The sequence below is a fragment of the Rattus norvegicus genome, chromosome 1 (genome assembly GCF_036323735.1).
Source record: "Rattus norvegicus strain BN/NHsdMcwi chromosome 1, GRCr8, whole genome shotgun sequence".
NCBI classification, from domain to species: Eukaryota; Metazoa; Chordata; class Mammalia; order Rodentia; family Muridae; genus Rattus; species Rattus norvegicus.
The window spans coordinates 105,019,509-105,038,470 of record NC_086019.1 but is presented as its reverse complement, the minus strand read 5'-3'; the positions used below and the strand labels follow the sequence as shown (position 1 = coordinate 105,038,470).

At 54.3% G+C, this 18,962-nt stretch overlaps 4 protein-coding genes across 6 annotated transcripts; all 4 read right to left on the bottom strand.

Moving 5' to 3' along the window:
* Positions 1-24: 24 nt before the first annotated feature.
* On the bottom strand, positions 25-1,014 carry Lhb (luteinizing hormone subunit beta). 2 transcript variants are annotated; one of them, NM_012858.2, is made up of 3 exons: positions 990-1,014; positions 576-743; positions 25-347 (listed from the first exon to the last, which is right to left on the bottom strand). In NM_012858.2, exons 1-3 carry the CDS (start codon positions 1,002-1,004, stop codon positions 105-107), a joined length of 426 nt encoding a protein of 141 aa, NP_036990.1. In that variant the 5' UTR covers positions 1,005-1,014; the 3' UTR covers positions 25-104. The 2 variants fall into 2 exon arrangements, with proteins under 2 accessions (NP_036990.1, NP_001029147.1); NM_001033975.1 differs by lacking the exon at positions 990-1,014 and having other exon boundaries at positions 576-807.
* Positions 25-4,313, bottom strand: Saxo3 (stabilizer of axonemal microtubules 3). The gene is made up of 5 exons (XM_063278267.1): positions 3,563-4,313; positions 3,054-3,254; positions 2,795-2,959; positions 2,134-2,252; positions 25-1,921 (listed from the first exon to the last, which is right to left on the bottom strand). Exons 1-5 carry the CDS (start codon positions 3,716-3,718, stop codon positions 1,591-1,593), a joined length of 972 nt encoding a protein of 323 aa, XP_063134337.1. The 5' UTR covers positions 3,719-4,313; the 3' UTR covers positions 25-1,590.
* A 1,291-nt stretch (positions 4,314-5,604) lies between these two features.
* On the bottom strand, positions 5,605-8,436 carry Ntf4 (neurotrophin 4). 2 transcript variants are annotated; one of them, NM_013184.4, is made up of 3 exons: positions 8,364-8,436; positions 7,326-7,446; positions 5,605-6,736 (listed from the first exon to the last, which is right to left on the bottom strand). In NM_013184.4, exon 3 carries the CDS (start codon positions 6,722-6,724, stop codon positions 6,095-6,097), a length of 630 nt encoding a protein of 209 aa, NP_037316.3. In that variant the 5' UTR covers positions 6,725-6,736; positions 7,326-7,446; positions 8,364-8,436; the 3' UTR covers positions 5,605-6,094. The 2 variants fall into 2 exon arrangements, with proteins under 2 accessions (NP_037316.3, XP_038958178.1); XM_039102250.2 differs by lacking the exon at positions 8,364-8,436 and adding an exon at positions 7,835-8,303 and having other exon boundaries at positions 5,844-6,736.
* Positions 8,437-10,429: 1,993 nt separating this feature from the next.
* On the bottom strand, positions 10,430-15,922 carry Kcna7 (potassium voltage-gated channel subfamily A member 7). The gene is made up of 2 exons (NM_001108914.1): positions 14,851-15,922; positions 10,430-12,949 (listed from the first exon to the last, which is right to left on the bottom strand). The coding sequence occupies exons 1-2, from the start codon at positions 15,502-15,504 to the stop codon at positions 12,134-12,136; spliced, it is 1,470 nt and encodes a 489-aa protein (NP_001102384.1). The 5' UTR covers positions 15,505-15,922; the 3' UTR covers positions 10,430-12,133.
* Positions 15,923-18,962: the final 3,040 nt, after the last annotated feature.

The window sequence follows — 18,962 nt, the reverse complement described above, 5'->3', positions numbered from 1 at the left end:
AGATCACACAAAAGGACATCGGAGTGCAGTTGTAAAGCCTTTATTGGGAGGGATGGTTAGAACACCTGCTGGCTCCAGAAGAATGGGGAGTTAGTGGGTGGGCATCAGAAGAGGAGAAGGCCGGGGAGGTGGGGAAGGTCACAGGTCATTGGTTGAGTCCTGGGACCCCCACAGTCAGAGCTACTGAGACGGCAGGGCCCACAGCGGCAGCTGAGGGCCACAGGAAAGGAGACTATGGGGTCTACACCAGGTGGGCAGCCAGGGAGGCGGACAGAGGCGAAGCGCAGCTCACGGTAGGTGCACACTGGCTGAGGCACGGGAGGCAAGGCAGCTGGCAGTACTCGAACCTGAGTGCAGGGTGGAGAAAGTCCTCATCTGAGTGTCCCTCCCCTGTGCTGCGCCCCCTCCCCACCCCCTGCAGCCATTCTAGGCAGAATGCCCACCTGGTCCTGCCCCCACAGTAGCTGTGATCCCTGCCCAGGTGCCATCTCCCTGTACCCCACTGCCCCCACCTGTAGGACTGCTAGCAGCACTGTAGGGCGGAAGTGATGTCCATACCCATTTGGTCAGCTCACCATGCTAGGACAGTAGCCGGCACAGATGCTGGTGGTGAAGGTGATGCAGACTGGGCAGAACTCATTCTCTGCAGCCAGGGTTGCGTTGACAGGCCGGCACAGTGGCCGAAGGGGGCCCCTGGAGGCCCACACCACACTTGGGCTCAGCAGCAGCCACAGCAGCAGCCCCTGGGACATAGCCAGTGTCTCATTCTATCCCTGACCTGGCTTTTGCATTCCAGGTTCTGGAGCCGCTCAGTATAATAGAGAAACTGTCCATCAAGACCCATCACCCGCCATCAAATCTATTTCTCTTACTTGACGTCCACCAGTTAGGAGCCCCCTTCCTCTCCATCCTCCAACCCCTAGGTCACAAGGCTGTCCATCTATGGGGTCTGCTAGAATCGGGAGGTACCCTGGGCCCTACCATCTTACCTGGAGCCTCTCCATTCTTGATACCTTCCCTACCTTGGGCACCTGGCTTTATACCTGCGGGTTGTGGGGGTGGCAAGGCCACTAAGCAGAGGCTACAGGCTTGGGTAACCTAGACACTAATCTCTTTGGGGGCGAGACAGACAAGGTCAGAAAAGCCAGGGACCAGCTCCAGTGTCTCAGTGAATTGGCCTCACACTCAGCCCAGGTGCCTGAGCTTAACTGACATTGGGAACACAGGGAACAGGTAAAGGGGAGAACTCTGCAGGCTGCTAGCTGGCCCTAGGATGCTGGAATGAACTTCAGTCAGACCCACTCCGATGGTTGAGTACAACTGAATAGGAGGGCACAGCTTCGGTGTTCGGTTCTGACAAGTGAGCCTCCAAATTTGCTTTAAATACAACCAGAGGTGGGGCGCCGCCCCTCGCCCAGCCCCCTAATCAGGATGCCTGGATTGGGTCCAAAAATGGGTGTGGTTTCAGCTATAAAACTTCTTGATCAGTAAACTCCGCCTGGAGGAACCTCTGTGAGGAAGGGGTGTGTCTGGGTTGGCCTGCCCACAAGTCTAATGTTGGAGTTTGCGTTGTGGGTGGGCTTCACACGCTCACACCAGCTCCCTCCTGGCACTCCCATAGCGGGAATTCTCAGTGCAGTAGGCCTTCGGTACACTGTAGATGCCTGGCACTGGATTCCGGTGGAGGCCTCCCCAGGGTGCGTCTACTAGGCAAATGCGGTCCATCCTACAGAACGGGTGCATCGGGGGTCCGTAGGACTCCCGGGTCAGAGGCAGGGCTCCCAAGTATGGCACGATCGGTTGCGATGGGCCTGCGCGGGCTGCGCGTACGCTGGGTAAACTTTTCAGCTCACGGCGAGATGCCTTCTTGGGCCAGCTCTGGCAAATCTCCGATTTCTGGTAGGGATATCCAGACAACTTCCTGTGGGCGGGGCAGCAGGTGAGTAGGTCCAAGAGCAGCAGAGCTCAGATTCCAGGGGAACCAAGGGCCTAGAAATTGTTTCTTGCTGCCTTGGAAGAGGCTCTGAGGAGCTGAAGAGTTCAGCTTGGGTCAGTACTGTAGTTTCTGCATATACAGTTGGAACTGCCAAGGAGACAGGGTTGCTCACCAGCACCTGCTGGGCACAGACTCACCTTGAGAAGTCCCGTGCAGAAGTGGTCATGTAAGGTTGGAGCCGATCGAGGACACCCATCTTGTTCACTGTGAAGGGTTGGCCAGCCAACTTGGGGTTCCTCGTCCAGGGGATTAGGGCCTGAGGAATATTGGGAAAATAAGTGAACAAGAAAGATCGTGTACTCTGTTCAAAGCCCTTCTCCACCCCCACACTAGTCTTGTACTTCAAATCGGTTTTTGAAAACCCTGCACCCTATCCAAACAGTGGCCAAGAACCCAAAATCCTGCTGCAGTCACACCCTGTCTAGTTTCCCGCCTAGTCAAAGCAAGTTACCCTGACACTGGACATTAAGTACACCTTGAATGACAATTGCACCTGATTGCTTCTTGCCAGGTAAACCTAATTTCATCTGCTAACCCAGACTTGCCTCAGTATCCTAGTCAGCTCTGGGGAGCAACTACCTAATTTAGCTCATTGCACCAGCAGTCCACAGAAGCAACTTCCGAACCTTCCAGCTCTCTAGTCCCCACAGTTCAAGACTCAGTACCCTGACCCCCAATCCAATATCTTCTAGCTACCCCGTAGAATGCAAGCTTCCTTCAGCCCAGAGGCTCAGTCTTGTCCCTAACCCTCTGGAAAGCCTAGGCTCCTTCCTGCAGTGCCTATGTAGACCATGCTACCTGAGAAGGTCCCCCTCGATGGTGGTCAGTGAGCTCCAGGGATAGGGGCTCTGCCAAGAGGGGGTCACTCTGATCCAGATCTGGCCAGTCCTTGTACTGTGCTTTTGTCTCACTGATCTGGTATTTTGTGGTCAGAGGGACACCCAGGCCTTCATGTCTTCTTAGCTACAAGAAAGGAGCCCAAAGATTCAAGGTGAGGGAACAGGGACTCCAGAGTCCAACTCTCTCACCCCCAGACTGCTGGATCCCAGAACTCTACCTTTTCTGCCAAAGACTTGATGCCTAGTGTCCGCCTGGGATCCTCATGTTCTGGTGCCTTGGGCTGAGCACAGGGGCCACTGCCCCACTTGGGTGTGTGTGCTGAGCCTGAGGTGGTTTCCCATCTGCTGATGACTTCGTCGAAAGCCCAGATGTGTGGGTCCTGTTTCGAGGCTGCAGGCAGGGGCTCCTTGACCGTAGACTGAGGAGAAGGCGTAGATTAGCCAAAAGACCCAAAAAAACAGGGGTTGGGGATTTGGCTCAGTGGTAGAGCGCTTGCCTAGGAAGCGCAAGGCCCTGGGTTCGGTCCCCAGCTCCGGAAAAAAAAAAAATTAAAAAAAAAAAAAAAAAGACCCAAAACACCATCCCCTTTCCTTCCTCCAACTCCTGGTATCGGGCTCCCAGACCCCTCCACCTTCAGACAAGAACCTAACCCTAGACCTCTTTCCTCCTAGCACACAAGTTTGTAAACTGCCCCCTTTCCCTACGTCTCACCCTCCACCCTCTCACCTGTAGAGTAGGCGGAGGAAAGGGCGCCAGTGGGATCCTGTGGTGGGCGACCCCGCTGCTGGTGAGATGCCAGTTGGGCCAGGCTCCAAGCACCTCAGTTTCAGAAATAGGGGACCAAGGGGGCCCATATCGCAGAGCTAGGGTCCGACCTGCCATGGTCCTCACCCTCTCTGGGAAGCCAAGAACCCCCCCCCCCCCCGCCGCTTGTTGTGGCCGTTGCCCCTGGTAACAGAACCTGCCGACTCTGAACCCAGCCAATGGCGTGTGGAGGGTTAGGGGAACCCCAACCAGAACTTTTAGGAGGATCAAAGACCCCAAAGGAAACACAGATACGCAGGGAAGGGTGGAGACTCCCAACAGAGGAGGAGAAAGGAAACGAGGTCAGGGGAGGGGACACAGCAGACACAGACAGGCTGACTCCGGAGAGGAACTAAACGCCCCTTTCCCATAGGGCCCCTGGCTCCCGGGTTGCCAGGCCTGCCCACCTCGGGGTAACAATTTCCAGACAGCTCTTCTCCATGAAGGCTGAGCGTCCCCAGTCCTGCCTGCCTTTCATTTGGTTGAAAACTTCCACCTGGGTATGGGGGTTGGGGAGACGGGGGGAAGAAATACACCAGGAAACACTTAGAAAAAAAGGGGGGCATGGGCTCCTCACTCACAGAAAAGATGGGAAGTCAGAGTGGGAGGTGGTTAGGGGGTGGGAATAGGGCCACCCTCAGAGCATCAGGGGTGTATTCTGTCTGGCAAGTGGTCCAGGCTCACGCAGGGTGGGAGAAGCTGGCCTTCAAAGACTGTTTATACACCCTCCTGTGATGGCATAGGCCTGTTTCTTCCAACACTAAGGAGGCTGACGCTGGTGAAAATGATGAGTCCAGCCTGATCCCTATAGGGAGACCCTGTCTCCCAGGTGTGATTGCACACAACTGTGATCCTGGCACCCAAGACATTAAGGTCCATCTGGAGAATATGGACCAGCCAATCCCAGCCTCAGTTGCCAGTACCTACTTGGTGCCTCACCACCATCTCTAAGTTTAATCCCAAGGGGATTCAATATTTTTGTGGTTGCTGCAGACACCCATGCGTGCAGATATCCATACATGCAGGCAAAACACTCAATACACATAAACTTAAGGACATTTTTTAAAAAGAGAAAAAAAACTAAGGTCATCCTCAGTAACATTCCAGTTTTAGGCCAGCCTGAGTTTCATGAGGATGTGTTCCACAGCATTAAAGGGGGGGGGGGGTCAGATGATGGAGGGCTTGCCTAGCACGCAGGAAGTCCTGGATCAATTGCATCCTCAGCACCACATACATTTTAATGAAAGCACTTGGGAGGCAGAAGCAGAAGATAAATTCAAAGTCGAGCCACACAGTGGTGATATAAGCCTTTAACGGCAGTGTTAGGGAGAAAAAGACAGGCAGCTCTTTGAGTTTGAAGCCAACCCGGTCTACAGATCGAGTTTCAGGACAGCCAGGGCTACACAGAGAACCCTGTCTTGGGTGGGGTGGGGGGAGTTCAAGGTCTGCCCTCCACTGAGCTGCATGAGGAGACTGTCTCCACATCAGAGCTGAACAAAAAGACTAAGGGCCGTTCCAGATGTGAGGTGTCTGTGCTTGCACTCCTCGTGGGGTTGGGCTCACTACTTAGGGCAGGATGGATGGATGTATTCCACAGAACGCTTGCACACCTTAGTCAGGTCAGACTTCCCCGGTAAACCTAGGCTCCTGGGGAATTCACTGCCTTTCCCTGATCACATCCTCACTGTTCCAGGGCTAGTCGCTTCTTTTGTTTTCCCATATGACCCATTTGCCCTTGCCCCAGACAGGTCAGTTTAAAAGTATGTAACCCAAGCTGCCCTGGACCTCCAGGCACTCTTCTGTCTGCAGCCTCTCAAGTATTAGGACTACAGGTACATGTCATAACACCCAGTCCCAGGTCTTTTTAGTTTATTAAGATAGACCCTCATATAGACAAGACTGGCTTCAAACTCCCTATGTAGCTGAGGATGGCCACAAACTCCTCATCCACCTGTCTTTTCCTCCCAAGAACTGGCACTGCAGATGAGTACCACCGTGCATGGTTTATGATACGGTGCTCAGGATAGAGCCCAGGACTGTGTGCATGCTAGGCAACCAGAAACAGCCTACTGATCGAGGCCTAGCCCCAGCTCATACATTGATTTTTCACGTAGTCTTTCCTCGTCTCTCTTGCCAGGGTAAGTCAGGGTCCTCTGATGTTAAAATGGTTAGCAGAGTCACACATTAGGTCTGATACACAGTAGATAGTAAACATTGGCTATTATTAATGTCAAGTTCCTTCGGGAGAACTCCTATTCATCAGTTGAAACCCCATTTGGTTTCCTCATACATTCCACACAGACTGAGCTCTCAAAATGAGAGAGATTTGATTCTGTGGTTATTTCAGTTCACAGTCAGAAGGCACGGTAGAGCAGTCGAGCCATCCCTGTGGTCCTTTCAGCATCCAGGGTTTTTTTTTTCCTCCTCAACCTGAGCGGTTCCCAAGCCTGGACGTCAGGCACGGCCTGTTCGGCTGAGGAGCGTGCAGACGCAAGCGGTGTCGATCCGAATCCAGCGCCAGCCCACGCGGCCCTGAGAGTCTGCAGTCAACGCCCGCACATAGGACTGTTTAGCCTTGCATTCTGAGAGCCAGTGCCTCCGATCCACGCCGCGACAGCCCCCTCCGCCCACACCTGGGCCACCTTCCCCAGCGCTTTCGGCCTTGCAGCGCGTCTCGAAGAAGTACTGACGCAGGGGACTGCCACCTGCCGCAGGCACCTCGCCCAGCACCTCCACCTCGCGCCCACGCAAGTCCACAGCTGTCCGCCGGTCGGTCACCCAGCCACTCACTGCATCGCACACTGCCAGCTCACCCCGGCGGCTTGCCGGTGCCGTCTCACTCACCCCGCGCCGGCTGCGGTTGGCTGGGGCCCCTGCCGGCTCCCCATAGGCCCCGGCCTCCAGCAGGAAGAGGAGAGGGGGCCCGGCAGGGGTGCCCCTTGACAGGGCCACTCGGGGAGACAAGAGGTCCCACTCAGGAGCCAGAAAAGGGGGCAGGGTGGAGGAGGGGGGTTGGGGCTCCATGGGGACGCTGGGGAGGAGGAGAAGGAAAAGGAGGAGAGAGCAGGAGTGGCGAGGGAGCATGGCTTTGCACACCTGAAGATGGAGAAAGAGGTTGTTGTTAGAGAAGGACAACACTAGTGACAGAAGTCAGGGACCCCTCCTCCTGCCCCACCCGTGGGCAGATATCAGCTTGGTAGACTATGGGAGGACCTTAGGGGTACCTTATGCTCTAGAACTGGTGGAATGCTTAGCTTTTAGGTTAATGATAAGTATTCAGTTAATGTAAATAAATAGACAAAATTGGGTGTGGTGATGCACACCTGTAGCCTTAGCAACCAGGAGGCACAGGCAGAAGGTGGCCACAAGTTTGAAGCCTGTCCCGTTTACATGAGTTCCACGTCAGCTAAGGCAGTACAGTCAAACACAAGGAGAAATGCTTTCCACCGGGTCACGCAGCCGGGGGAAGTGGCGTGGGTCAGATTTGAACTCTGTGCAATGCCACTTGGCCTTCGTGGTCCTATAACCTGAAGGAGCCCTCGAATCCTGCGGTTTTCAAGGCTTTAATTTCCCTGAGTATGAGACTGACTCGGCTGCTGGGAGATGCTGGGAGGGAGATGGAGAGACTAGAACATTCTAGAAGCTGGGCCAGGACTGGAAAGCAGCAGGTGAATGAATACCAGACCTGTCAACAGCACCTCCACCTCCTCACTCTGGGGCTGGGGGCCCCCAGGCTGTGTGGGGCCCCTGTGTAGGATACAGGTAGTCTCCTCCCTGACATCTCAGGAGAAGGAGGGGGCAACCACCTGTGGGAGGAAGGAAACCAGTTACATAGGCGGTAGGGGGAAGGGTGCAACCGCTCCATAAAAAGATATCTTTCCAGAGTCTTTGAAAGCCTAGGGTACCCTGGAGTAGAGGCTCCGCCCACCTCCAGAGGACGCCCCCCCTCCCCCGTGCAGGTGACAGCTTTGGAGGGATGGGAAGCAGATGGGGGCAGAGAGGAGGGGCAGGTGAGGCAACTGGAAGAGATTACATCCCCTCCTCCCGTTCCTCTACTAAACGCGGCGGGGGTGGAGCTGGCCTGGACACCCGGGTCCCCGCCGACCCACGCTCTGGGTCCCTGAGGCTGCTTCCTGGAATGTTCGCTCCTCGCAGGACAGGCCAGGGCCCGCCCAAGACTCCGACTGCGCATACCTGGAGTGTCTGGCTGGCCAGGCTCCGAGGTGGGGGAATGGGAAGTGTTGAGTGTGATCAGGGGCAGAGGTTTACCACACCACTACAGGGAGTGAGGGTGCCCGCTGCCTCCTCCGTCAGACTGTGTGCAGGCCCACAGCTGTCTCCTTCCTCAGACCCAGGGGCCCAAGGCCCCTGAACCATCCTCCCTCAGCGAGGGTGACCTGGTTCCCCAGATGCCTCCTCCTGCAGACTAAGTTTCTTGGACTTCAGACGCCTCCTCCCTCAGACCCACAGGTTCTAGGGTTGCGGCCCCTCCTCCAAGATACTCATAAATGGAGATTCCCTGCTTTCACATCCAAGAAAATTGGGCTGGGGGTCCCTGCTCTTGAGTCGGTTGGAGGGGGACCCGCTCCAACTCTGGGAGACTTCCGTCCTGCCTCAGTTTCCTTCGCCAAACCCCGCCCCCGTCGGCCCCGCCCCCGTCCCTCCCTACCCGGGGGCCGGGCGACCTGGACCGAATCTGCCAGAGGAGGCGCGGAGCTCTTACCTGGGGCGCCCTTCTCTGCTCCCCGGCTGCCCCTGGCGCCGCTGCGGCTCCTCCTCCGGCTCGCTAGCAGCTCGGACGCCCGCTGCTCGCCGGCTGCTCGCCGTTTGCGCTTGGGAGGGCCTGGGTCTGGGAGGAGGCGGGGCGGCGCCCGACGGCGGAGGAGGGGCGGCGGATCCCGCCTAGCACGCGCGGGCCGGCACCTCGGAAGCCCGGCCTTGGCCACTTCAGTTCTAGAAGTCTAGGCTGTAACCCTCCTCCATCAGACACTGGGGTTCACACCCAACCCCTCCTACGTTAGACCCGAAGGTCCAGGCTTCAGCCCTCCTTCAGACACAGGGGTCCAGACCCCAGTCCTCCTCCCTTGGACTCAGTGTTCAGAACCCCAACCCTTCCCTTCAGACCTGGATTCAGGCCTGGAATTGCTATGGTGTCTAGTGCAGGTTCCCACCCTCCGCTCCTGTCTCCCCTTCTGGGTCTCCCAGCCAGACATTAGCCAGCTGGGCTTGTGCAGTGATAAGGCTCAATTCTTGGAGACAGTGACTGTCCGGGCTCCCCCACATAGTCTTCTATCCTGGAATTTCTTGGCCGGGGACCAGGAAGTCTTGGGGTGGATAAGAAAACTTAAAGGTAATTAGAGCGAGGAGACCATGATGGGTTTTCAGAACTGTGACCTCCCTAGCGAAACAGCTGTGACCACAAGGAAGACGGGGGGGGGGGGGGAACCCAGCCAGAGAGACAGCCCTAGGAGGAGGAAAACACCCCAACGGGTGGACCTCAGAACGAAAGGCGGGATGCTGAAGAGACCTCAAGCAGAGTGTGCCTGCAACAGAAGGGCCCCAGGGTGGCAGGGCCCTTTCCTCTGCCATGCCCCCACTCTAGGACTCCAGTTCCCCTACCCCCGAGCTATATTTAGGAGGAAAGCTGACACTCGCCTTTGGGGGGGTCACCCAGCACCCATCCCCCCAACCTAAATATAGCATGGCAAAGTGGCAGGAAGGGTGTCCCCGGATTAGGGTGTTCCCCTCAAGGTGCCATCCCAGCCAGGGTGACTCAGACCCCACTCCAGTTGTTTACTGGCAGTGGGATGGGACACTTCCTAGTCTGGGTGTCCATTTGGGTCACCTCTCTGACCTTTCATTCTTTCCTGACACTGTCCATCCCTCCCAAGGGGCCCCAACTCCAGTCTCTGGGCATCAAGGGAGAAGGCTATAAAGAGGGAGAAAGTCTGTCTTTTGTCTTGGTTCTCTCTCTCCCTCTGTCTGTCGGTCTGTCTGTCTGTTTCTCTGTCTCCGTTTCTCTCTCTGACTCTCCCCCTCTCTCCCTCCCTCTCCTTCTCTCCTCCCCTCCCTTCCCTCTCCTGTTCTCTGAGCTGTTTTCCCTTCTGCCTGGCATCTGTTTTCTCTCCAGGGCCTGCTTCCCCCTCTGCCCCCAGCACCTCTTCCCTGTATTCTGTGATGGTGTCCGTGTCCTACATCTGTCTTTGGTCCCTGTGTGCAGATCCATCTCCATTTCTGCGACAGTGGGTCTGTTGGAGTGCTGTGCCCACCTTGAGATTCTGTCATGTCCTTTACATCACACCCTTGCCACTGTCCCTCCTTCCTCTCTCTCATATGGTAATATGGGTGGTGAAGATGGCTCCCCACATCCTTTCCCTGATGGCTCATGGCTCAGATGGCTCAGAGGAGCCAAATCCTCCTGACAGCCCCTCTAAGATGCCTCACCTTCAGGTCTTAAGCAAGAGTTCATATGACTACAGCAGGTGACATCGTTATCAAAAATAACTCAACACTAGGCACCGGTGAACAGGTTTTAATAAGTTAATGCCAGTCAAATACCTTGAACTCTTGTTAGTGATTGTGACCTCTCCTGCTCCCCAGAATGTGTCTCAGTCCCAGGAGACTCCAAAAATGTTTCCCTGGAGCTTAGGGTAATTCTGTTCCCTCCAATATCAGCTTCCTCCTAGAAGAGGCAGGGTCTTGCCAGACATGGTGACCTTCCCACAGCTTTAATCTTATCACTTGGGAGGCAGAGACAGGAGGAGCTCTGTGAATTCAAGGCCAGCCTGGTCTACATAGTGAGTTCCAGGACAGCCAGGGCTACATAGAGGGACCCTGTTTCAAAGGATTAAAACAAAACAAAAGACACAGGACCAGTGGCCTTGGGCAATACCTGAATACCAGAAGTTGTGGGGGTGTCACAGGTAGGCCACCTGCCACCAGCCCTGGCCCTATGACGTGCTGGGTAACCTTGGGGGAAGCCACAGCACTTTACAGCCTTGGGTTTCTGTCCTAGGAAACACAGGGCACCTCCAGGATTATGGTGACCTTCCTTGGCTGGAAGGGATGCTGACACCATGGCTTAGAGTCTGTTATGACTCAGAGAGCAGAGAGGGAGACCCTTGGGCTCCAGGTTTCTCTCGAAACACCCACCTCTCACGCACACCTCCCTCTTCTGCATGTCTGATATCTGTCACTGGGTGTCCATCTCTCATGATTGATTTCTTCCCCCTCTCTGTCTCTCCCTCCCTCCCTCCATCCTTTCTTCCCTTCCCTTCCCTCCCCCTCTCCTCTTCCTTCTCTCCATCATTCTCTCTCCTTCTAGATCTCTGTCTCCTGCCACATCTTTTCCAGATACCTACTCTTCCCCTACTGCGTTTTCTTTCCTTGGGGCTCCAGTCTCTGAATCTCTGTACTACAGCATGGGACAACATAGAAATGGGTCCCCTGTGAGTGAGGTAAGCAGACTGCTAGTCCCCAGTCTTTCCAGGTGATTGGGGCAGGGGGACTCAGGGAGACAGAAACTACCAGCTGTACAGTGCATATCCCTGAGCAAGCCGTTCCATGGGCCACACCCATCCGCATGCCCACGCTTGCTCCCATGCAGTTAGCTTTATCTGTGCTGTGACCCTTGGATCCTGATGCTACCACTTAAAATGGCCCCCATGTCCCTATGGCCCTCACATACAGTCAAATGCAACCAATATTTCCGCAGGACTCAGGGTGACATGAGTCAGCATGGTCACACAAGACCAAAGAAGTCATCAGACTCAACTGTTAGGAGACTTATGTAGTCGGTCACACATCTCAGCTCTGCATAGCCCTGAACGGGTTCCAGCCCTATAGCCCTGCACAACACAGAGAACTGTAGTTTTGGGGGGGGGGTGTCTCTGTCTCTTTCTCCGAGTCTCTGCTGCTCTCTCTGCTTCTTTCTCTCCTTTATACCCTAACCCTTTCCATCAGGACCCAGGGTGATCACGCTCTGCCTTCAAGACTCCAGAGCTTACAGAATCTTAAATAACTTGAGTCCTAGAAGAAACGCGAGTCCATACAATCTGCTGCGTATTTCCACATAACCTCCGTGTGTGTGGCCGTGGAGCCGTATGCTCCCTCTTGACAGTGCGAATAGAGACCTGCAGGGCCAACTTGGCCCCAGAGGACTCAAAGCTCCGTAACTACTTAGCATCCACTTGACTGAGGCCACACTTGCCCCCAGTGGGACCCCATACACACCTAGAAAACTCACAATATATGACCAAGTCCCTGGAGATCTGGACAGCTCTGCAACATTGCACAACCAATGAGGAAGCCCTGGACGAAATCCAAATCCTGGCCAAGGTGTCACATAAGGTCCCCCTAGAAGCTACCATGTGACATGCCTTCAAATTCAGATTCTGTGCCCTCTCGTCACCACCTTAGTCCTTAACCCAGCACCTGACCCTGCCTTCCCGCCTCCCTCCCACCCCACTGCTTCCTGGAGACCCCAGCTGTCCCTCACACCTCGGTCACCATGTGTTTCCCAGAAGGGGCCCAGAGTGGTGGAAGGAGTTCAGGCACCTCAGAGTCCACCAGACCCCCATTGGCCTTGCCCTCCAGTGTACCGCAGGGCTGTGTGTCCACATGGCTGTACATCCCTGCCTCTTCGCCCTCTGTCTCCCGGTGGTAAAAGTAGCTGAAGTTGGAGACGATGACAGGCACCGGCAGAGAGATGGTGAGCACGCCTGCAATGGCACACAGAGAGCCCACGATCTTGCCACCCACGGTGACAGGTGCCATGTCCCCGTAGCCGACCGTGGTCATGGTGACCACTGCCCACCAAAAGGACTCTGGGATGCTGGTGAAATGGGTGTCCGCCCGGTCCACTTCAGCAAAGTAGACTGCGCTGGAAAAGAGGACCACGCCGATGAAGAGGAAGAAGATGAGGAGACCTAGCTCTCGCATGGAAGCCCGCAGTGTCTGCCCCAAGATCTGCAGGCCCTTCGAATGCCTGGATAGCTTGAAGATGCGGAAAACACGCACCAATCTGATGACCCTTAGGATGGCCAGGGACATAGCTGGCTGGCCCACGCCCCGCTGACGGGCTAACTCTGTGCCCAGGGCCACAAAGTAAGGCAGGATGGCCACGAAGTCAATAAGGTTCATCACATTCTTGAAAAATACAGCTTTGCTTGGACACGCCGCCAGACGCACCAGCAGCTCAAAGGAGAACCAGCAGATACACAGGGTCTCCACCACAAAGAATGGATCGTTGAAGGGCTGTCGGGAAGGAGCTCCGGGCATGGGACTGGAGCCATTGAGCCGAGCGAGGAACTGTGGAGGGGACAGAAAGGAGTCAGAGAGCTGGGTCAACACCTCTAGTCACCGTTTCAATGTGAAAGTAACAGTACCACTGTTCCTGAGGGGTGACTTCACTGTCCTACACAACTCAAGACCCCAGCGAGTGACTGACTGCCTTAGGGTAGCTGAACGTTCTTCAGACCCATGGGCAGAAAAGGTGGTGCCTCCTGGGCCTAGTGACACAAGCCTGTCGTTCCACACTCAGGAGCCTGAGGGAGGACAGGTAATTTCAAGGCAGATCTGGACAACTAATGAGACCCTCTCAAAATAGAAAGCGAAATGAAGGTTGGAGGTGGAGTTCATTGGCACAAATCCTGCTTAGAAGCCCTCCGGTTTGTGGTGTGGCTGGATGGTGGAGCCCTGTTCTACACGTCCCAGAGAAGAGGCTCAGGGTATGACTCAGTGATAGCAGTTCCTCACTAGACTCCCCAGAGAGGGGGGTGGTGTGGTTCAAAGGTAGCACTCCTGTCTAGCCTCCCCCAGGGAGGATCTGCAGACTTGGATTAGTAGTAAAGCGTTTGCCTAATGCCTTGGGTTGTACCACAGCATATCAAAGATTAAAACATGGTCAATTGTTGTGGTAGACACCTTCAACCCCAGCACTCAGAACAGCTGGATCCCTGTGAGTTTAAGTCTACCAATCTTGGTCTATATAGCAGTCTACATAGCAAATTCCGAGCCACACTGGACTACGCAGTTAGACCTGTTTATCTTTTCACCTGTGTATAATTAAAAAAAAAAAGATGTAACCAAAACACAGTCCCACTCTTTTGCTGCCAGGAACCCCTGATCTTATGGTTGGTTGGGGAGATTCCTTTTCATTCCAGGATCTTGCCCTGCCTGCCCAGTGCTGATCTCCAAGGGCAGGGTCCTGCTCTGCTTCTGCCTTCTTCATGCCTCCTCTTTCCTGTTGCCTTCAGCCTAGACCAGACAGTAGATCATGGTTCAGAATGCTTAAAATGCTTGCTGTATGGCCCCCAGCTCCATGTTCTGGTTCGATTCTGTGCAAATTCCTACCGCCTCATCTCCCTGTCCTAAACTTCAACCTCCATGCTCCGGTTTCCTGGCAGTCATCCCCACCTGACCATCTATCTTTCCTATTTCTCTGCCAGATGCACAGACACTGCGGTCTGTCCGTGTCTTTGGCCTCACGCGTTCATTTTGCAGGGCTAGGGACAGAATCCAGGGCCTTGCACATGCTTGGCAAGTTGCTCTCCATTGATCCACGTCCCAAGCCCCCTCACTGAGGGATTTTAGGCAGGAGCCACATGCCTCACTGGGGGATTCTTCTTTTTAAAAATTATTTATTTTATGTGAATGGATGCTTTGCCTACAGATATATATGTATGCCTTGGTGTTCAAGGAGGCCAGAAGAGGGCATCGGACACCCTGGAACTGGAGTTACATGCAGATGGTTGTGAACCATAATGTGGGTGCTGGGAATTGAACCTAGGTCCGCTTGAAGAACAGTCTCTTTATCGCTTAGCCATCTCTCCAGGCCCCTCACTGTAGAGTGGTAGGTAAGAGTTCTACCACTGAGGCACATAACCCCTAAGTCCCTTTGTGATTCAATGCAGATGCTCTACCACTGAGCCAGGCACCAGTCCCTCGCTGGGGAGTTCTAGGCAGGTTGTCTGCCTCTGAGGCAAATCCTCAGTCACTGGCTGAGGCAGACTCTCTCACACAATAACCCAGACTGGCCTTCAACCCGTCCTGTCTGGATCTCCTTGCTGGGATTCATGTAGGAAGCACCATACCCTGCTTACATCTTTGATTTTTTTAGGGCTTCCATCCTCCTGCCCCTTGCCGCACCTTCTGACTGGCCAGGTCTTCCAAGGCCCCGCCCCGGCCCTCCCCAAATCCCCGCCCCTCACCGAGCCAGTAGCAGCCGCTACCGGCGCGAGCCCCGGGTCATCGCGGTCGTCGCGGAAGTCTGGCAGCGTCTCCAGGCAAAAGACCACGATGGAGACCAGGATGACGAGCACGGAGACCACGGCGAGCACGCGCGCAGCCTGCGAGCTCTCGGGGAATTCGAAGAGCAGCCAGAGCTGGCGCGCAAAGGCGCGGCGGGGCAGCGGCCGCTCGGGCGGCACGGCGCAGCCCTCATCCTCTCGCAGCCGCGCCAGCGCCGCCGCACCCAGCCCGTAGAAGGACACCTCCTCCAGGAAGACGTCGAGGGGCACGTGCGCCGGCCGTCTCAGCCGGCCGCCTGACTGGTAGTAGTAGAGCACCGCATCGAAGCTGGGCCGGTGTCGGTCGAAGAAATACTCGCGGCGCGCGCCGTCGTAGAAGCGGCTGCGGCGCACCGGGTCCCCCAGCAGCGTGTCCGGGAAGCGGCCGAGCGTGCGCGCGCGGGTCTCGAAGCGCAACCCGGCCACGTTGAGCACCAGCCGCTCGCAGCAGCCGCAGGGCGGCGGGCACCGTGGCTCCATGGCGCGCACAGCCCGGGCGACCGGTGAACGGACGTGTGGCCCCGACGCCGCAGCCACCCCAGCCGGGTGTCCGGTGTCCGCGCGTAAAAATAGCATGGAAAGTCCGGCCAGGGCGCGGGGGAGGGGGCGGTGTTACCCCGCGGGGCGCGGGGCGCCCTCTGCTGTTCCCACATTTGCCCTTCTCCACTGCCACCCGGGCGCTCTTCCGTGGGTCTCTTGTAGTCATCTATTTTATTTGTTTGGCTTTGGCTTTTATGACACAGGGTCTTATGTAGCCCAAAGTGGCCTAGAACTCTGTATATCTAAAATGACCTTGAATTTATGATCTTCCTGCCTCCACCTCCCTAATGCTGGGATTGCAGGCGTGTGGCATCACGGCTATTAATTTATTTGTTTGTTATTTAGACAGTCTTCTCGGCCTCTCATTTAAGCTGACCCCGAACCTGTGGCGATCCTCTTCCTCGTCCTTCGGATTGCTTAGGTGACAGTCATGAGCCACCGGGTCTGTCTGCAGCATCTATTTCCCTCTTACCTTTCCATCTCTCTGCCTCTAGTACGTCCTCCTGTGTTAGGGGGTGGGGGGAATGTATCCTCCCACCAGTTGTCGTCCACATCTGTCTCTCTGCTGGGAGCCTGTTCCCTGCCTGTTGTTGTTGTTGTTGTTGTTGTTGTTGTTGTTGTTGTTATTATTATATTTTTTGCTGACACTGGTTTTGGATATGCGTCTCAGACTGGCTCAATATTGCAGTTCTTTTGCCTCTGCCTCCCAACTTCTGGGATGACAGATGTGTACCACCATATCTTTCTCGCCTGGTATCTTTCAGTGAACATCTTTTTGTGTGTCTGGCGTCATGTGTTTATTCCTCTGTGTCTCTAATTAAACACTCCTAAGGAGCTCTGCGGCGGCCCTGGTGCTTGCCGAATTCTTGGGGCCTCTTTTACTCCCTGGCCACTGAGCCCCGGAGTTTGAACTTAGAATTTCTGTACGGATTTTGAGATTAATAAAAGTCTGAGCTGAAGCCAAGAATGGCGCCAAAGGAGGCGGGACTTGCCTGGAAGGGTCTAGAGTCGGCCTGGGAGATGCGCAGGGTCACTGTCGGGAGCCGAAGGGCAGACAGAAGATGGCCTTCCAGTCACCGGTGTCTAATGACACCGGGTAAAAAATAGTTCCTTCTGATGGGGTAGGGTGTTAGTAAAGGGCATTGATAGCTAGTCACTTTCGGGGAAAGGGATCCCGCGCGCCCTCTGCTGGCCGGACGGAGACCTGCACAAAGAGGTCTCCCAGCTAAACCTTGCCTTTCTCTTCCCAGCTTTCTATCTGGGAGTCAGAGAGATCCTCCTGCCTCTGCCCTCTCCACCCTCCCACCCGGCAAAGTCATCTATGAGACCATGTGTGCTGTCACACGCCTTTAATTACCAAGCCGACCTGTGTGGGTTTGAGGCCAGCTTGGTCCAAACATAAATTTCCAGACCGGGCAGGGCTACATAGGTGGAATCTTGTCTTTTCGTTCTGTTGCTTTTGTTTTTTGAGAAAGGGTTTCTCTGTGTAGCTCTGGCTGATGAGATCATGTCTTTAAAAAGTCTGGCCATGGAGACCCCCGTAGGAGGATCCCTGGACTTACTGGCCAACCAGTCTTCAAAATTAACATTAGACAGAAAAGTACATTCAATGACTATGGGAGAGCCCTGCTGTCCAGCTACTTCTCCAGGCCTTTTTGTTTGTTTCTAATTTTTATTTTGAGACAAAGTTTTGCTAAATTGCCCAGGATGATTTTTTTTCTCTTTTTTTCGGAGCAGAGAACCGAACCCAGGGCCTTGCGCTTACTAGGCAAGCGCTCTAGCACTGAGCTAAATCCCCAACCCCACCCAGGATGATTTTGAATTAATTTTGTAGCCCTAGTAGGCTTTGAACTGACAATCCCCTTGTTTCAACTTAAAGAGTGACTGGGATAATAGCCCTGCATCTCAGGGCTTATCTTTTTCCTCATGTGTCTTTTTTTTTTTTTTAAATAAGCATTGATGGGTGTTCTGCGTGCATGGATTTCTGTGTTGGATCCCTGGAACTGGAGTTACAGACAGGTGTGAGCTGCCAGACGAATGTTGGGAATTGGACCCTGGATCCTCTGGAAAAGCCAATGTTTTCTGTTTTTGTTTTCCGAAAGACTTATTCATTATGCTTGCAGGCCAGAAGAGGGCGCCAGATCTCATAGTGGTTATAGCCATTACGTGGTTGCTGGGAATTGGACTCAAGACCTCTGGAAGAGTAGCCACTCCCCTTAACCTGTGAGTTGTCTCTCCAACCCCAGAAGGCAAAGTTTTTAACTACGTAGCCATCGCTCTGGCCCCCTCCCCTGCTCCTTATTTGCCACCAATTGAAGGTGCCATGTGTTAAACCCCACCCTAGGGAATTCTCTATATGTACCTTGGGGGTAGGGGAGGCTGAAATGTTGTTAAAACACTTCATTGGACTGAAGCCATGTTACCACTTGTCGTGACACTCTTCCTCTCCAAAGTTAGATCTTATTCTGCCCAGCGTGTGCCATCCCACCTTCCTGTTACACTCACACATGGCCAGTATACAGGTCTGAATGAAAATGGCTCCCATAGACTCATAGGGAGTGGCATTACCAGAGATGTGACCTTGTTAGAGGAAGTGTGTCACTGGGGTGGGGGACACTTTGGGGTTTCAGAAGCTCAAGCCAGACCTAGTGGCTTACTGTCTCTTCCGGCTGCCTGTGGATCCAGATGTAGTACTCTTGGCTACCTCTCCAGCACCATGTCTACCTGCACACTGCCCTGCATCCCACCATGATGATAATGCAGGAAACCTCAGACCCTGTAAGCCAGCCCCAGTTACATGTTTGCCTTTGTAAGAGTTGCCGTGGCCATGGTATCTCTTGATGGCCATAAAACGCTAAGACAGCTGGGATCCTTGCCTCACTTCTGTGTCTACAGTGTGGAAACAGAAGATATCAAGGTGTCCATAACACCGGGACCTTAGACTATTGCTTCATATGGCAAACAGACTGTGAAAGGCTTAAGTGAAGGCTTCTGAGTTGGGAAATATTGTCCCTGGTTATCTGGATAGTTAATGATGTTTACAAGAGAGCAGCAGGAAGCTGAATATCTATGTGGCTGTATGGTCACCTGATCCCCAGTGAGGGGTTGGTGGTGTGATTTTTTTATAATGTTGTTTAGCATTTGTGAGATCCTAAGATTTCATCTGCAGTACTCAAAATGGACGATAAATAGGTAAAATGAAAAATCGTAGCCTGGTATAGTATGCATGTTTTTAATCCCAGCTTTGAGAGACCTAGGTAGGTCAAATTCTGTGAGTTCGAGGCCAGCCTTGTCTACAAAGCAGGTTCTAGGACAGCCTGGGCTACACAGAGAAACCCTCCCAACCCCCCTCCCCCTAAATTGTTTTAAGAGCCAAGTAGGGTGATATTAATAATCTATCCGGAAGAAGGTTTGTGTTATACGGAATGTTTGTGTTCTGTTTAAGATCCACCCCCACAGCTACCTGGGAACAGTCAGGTATGCTCCGCCCCACA

Bases quoted from the DNA above. Each gene is read 5' to 3' on its own strand.
- Kcna7 (NM_001108914.1), bottom strand. From the start codon at position 15,504: ATGCTATTTTTACGCGCGGACACCGGACACCCGGCTGGGGTGGCTGCG. The intron at 12,950-14,850 runs GTGAGGGGCGGG...TCCCCTCCACAG, and splicing joins TAGCGGCTGCTACTGGCTCG to TTCCTCGCTCGGCTCAATGG.
- Lhb (NM_012858.2), bottom strand. The intron at 348-575 runs GTGAGCTGACCA...CCCTGCACTCAG, and splicing joins CCGGCTACTGTCCTAGCATG to GTTCGAGTACTGCCAGCTGC.
- Ntf4 (NM_013184.4), bottom strand. From the start codon at position 6,724: ATGCTCCCTCGCCACTCCTGCTCTCTCCTCCTTTTCCTTCTCCTCCTC.
- Saxo3 (XM_063278267.1), bottom strand. From the start codon at position 3,718: ATGGCAGGTCGGACCCTAGCTCTGCGATATGGGCCCCCTTGGTCCCCT. The intron at 3,255-3,562 runs GTGAGAGGGTGG...CCTTCTCCTCAG, and splicing joins TTCCTCCGCCTACTCTACAG to TCTACGGTCAAGGAGCCCCT. The intron at 2,253-2,794 runs GTAGCATGGTCT...AATATTCCTCAG, and splicing joins ATCGAGGGGGACCTTCTCAG to GCCCTAATCCCCTGGACGAG.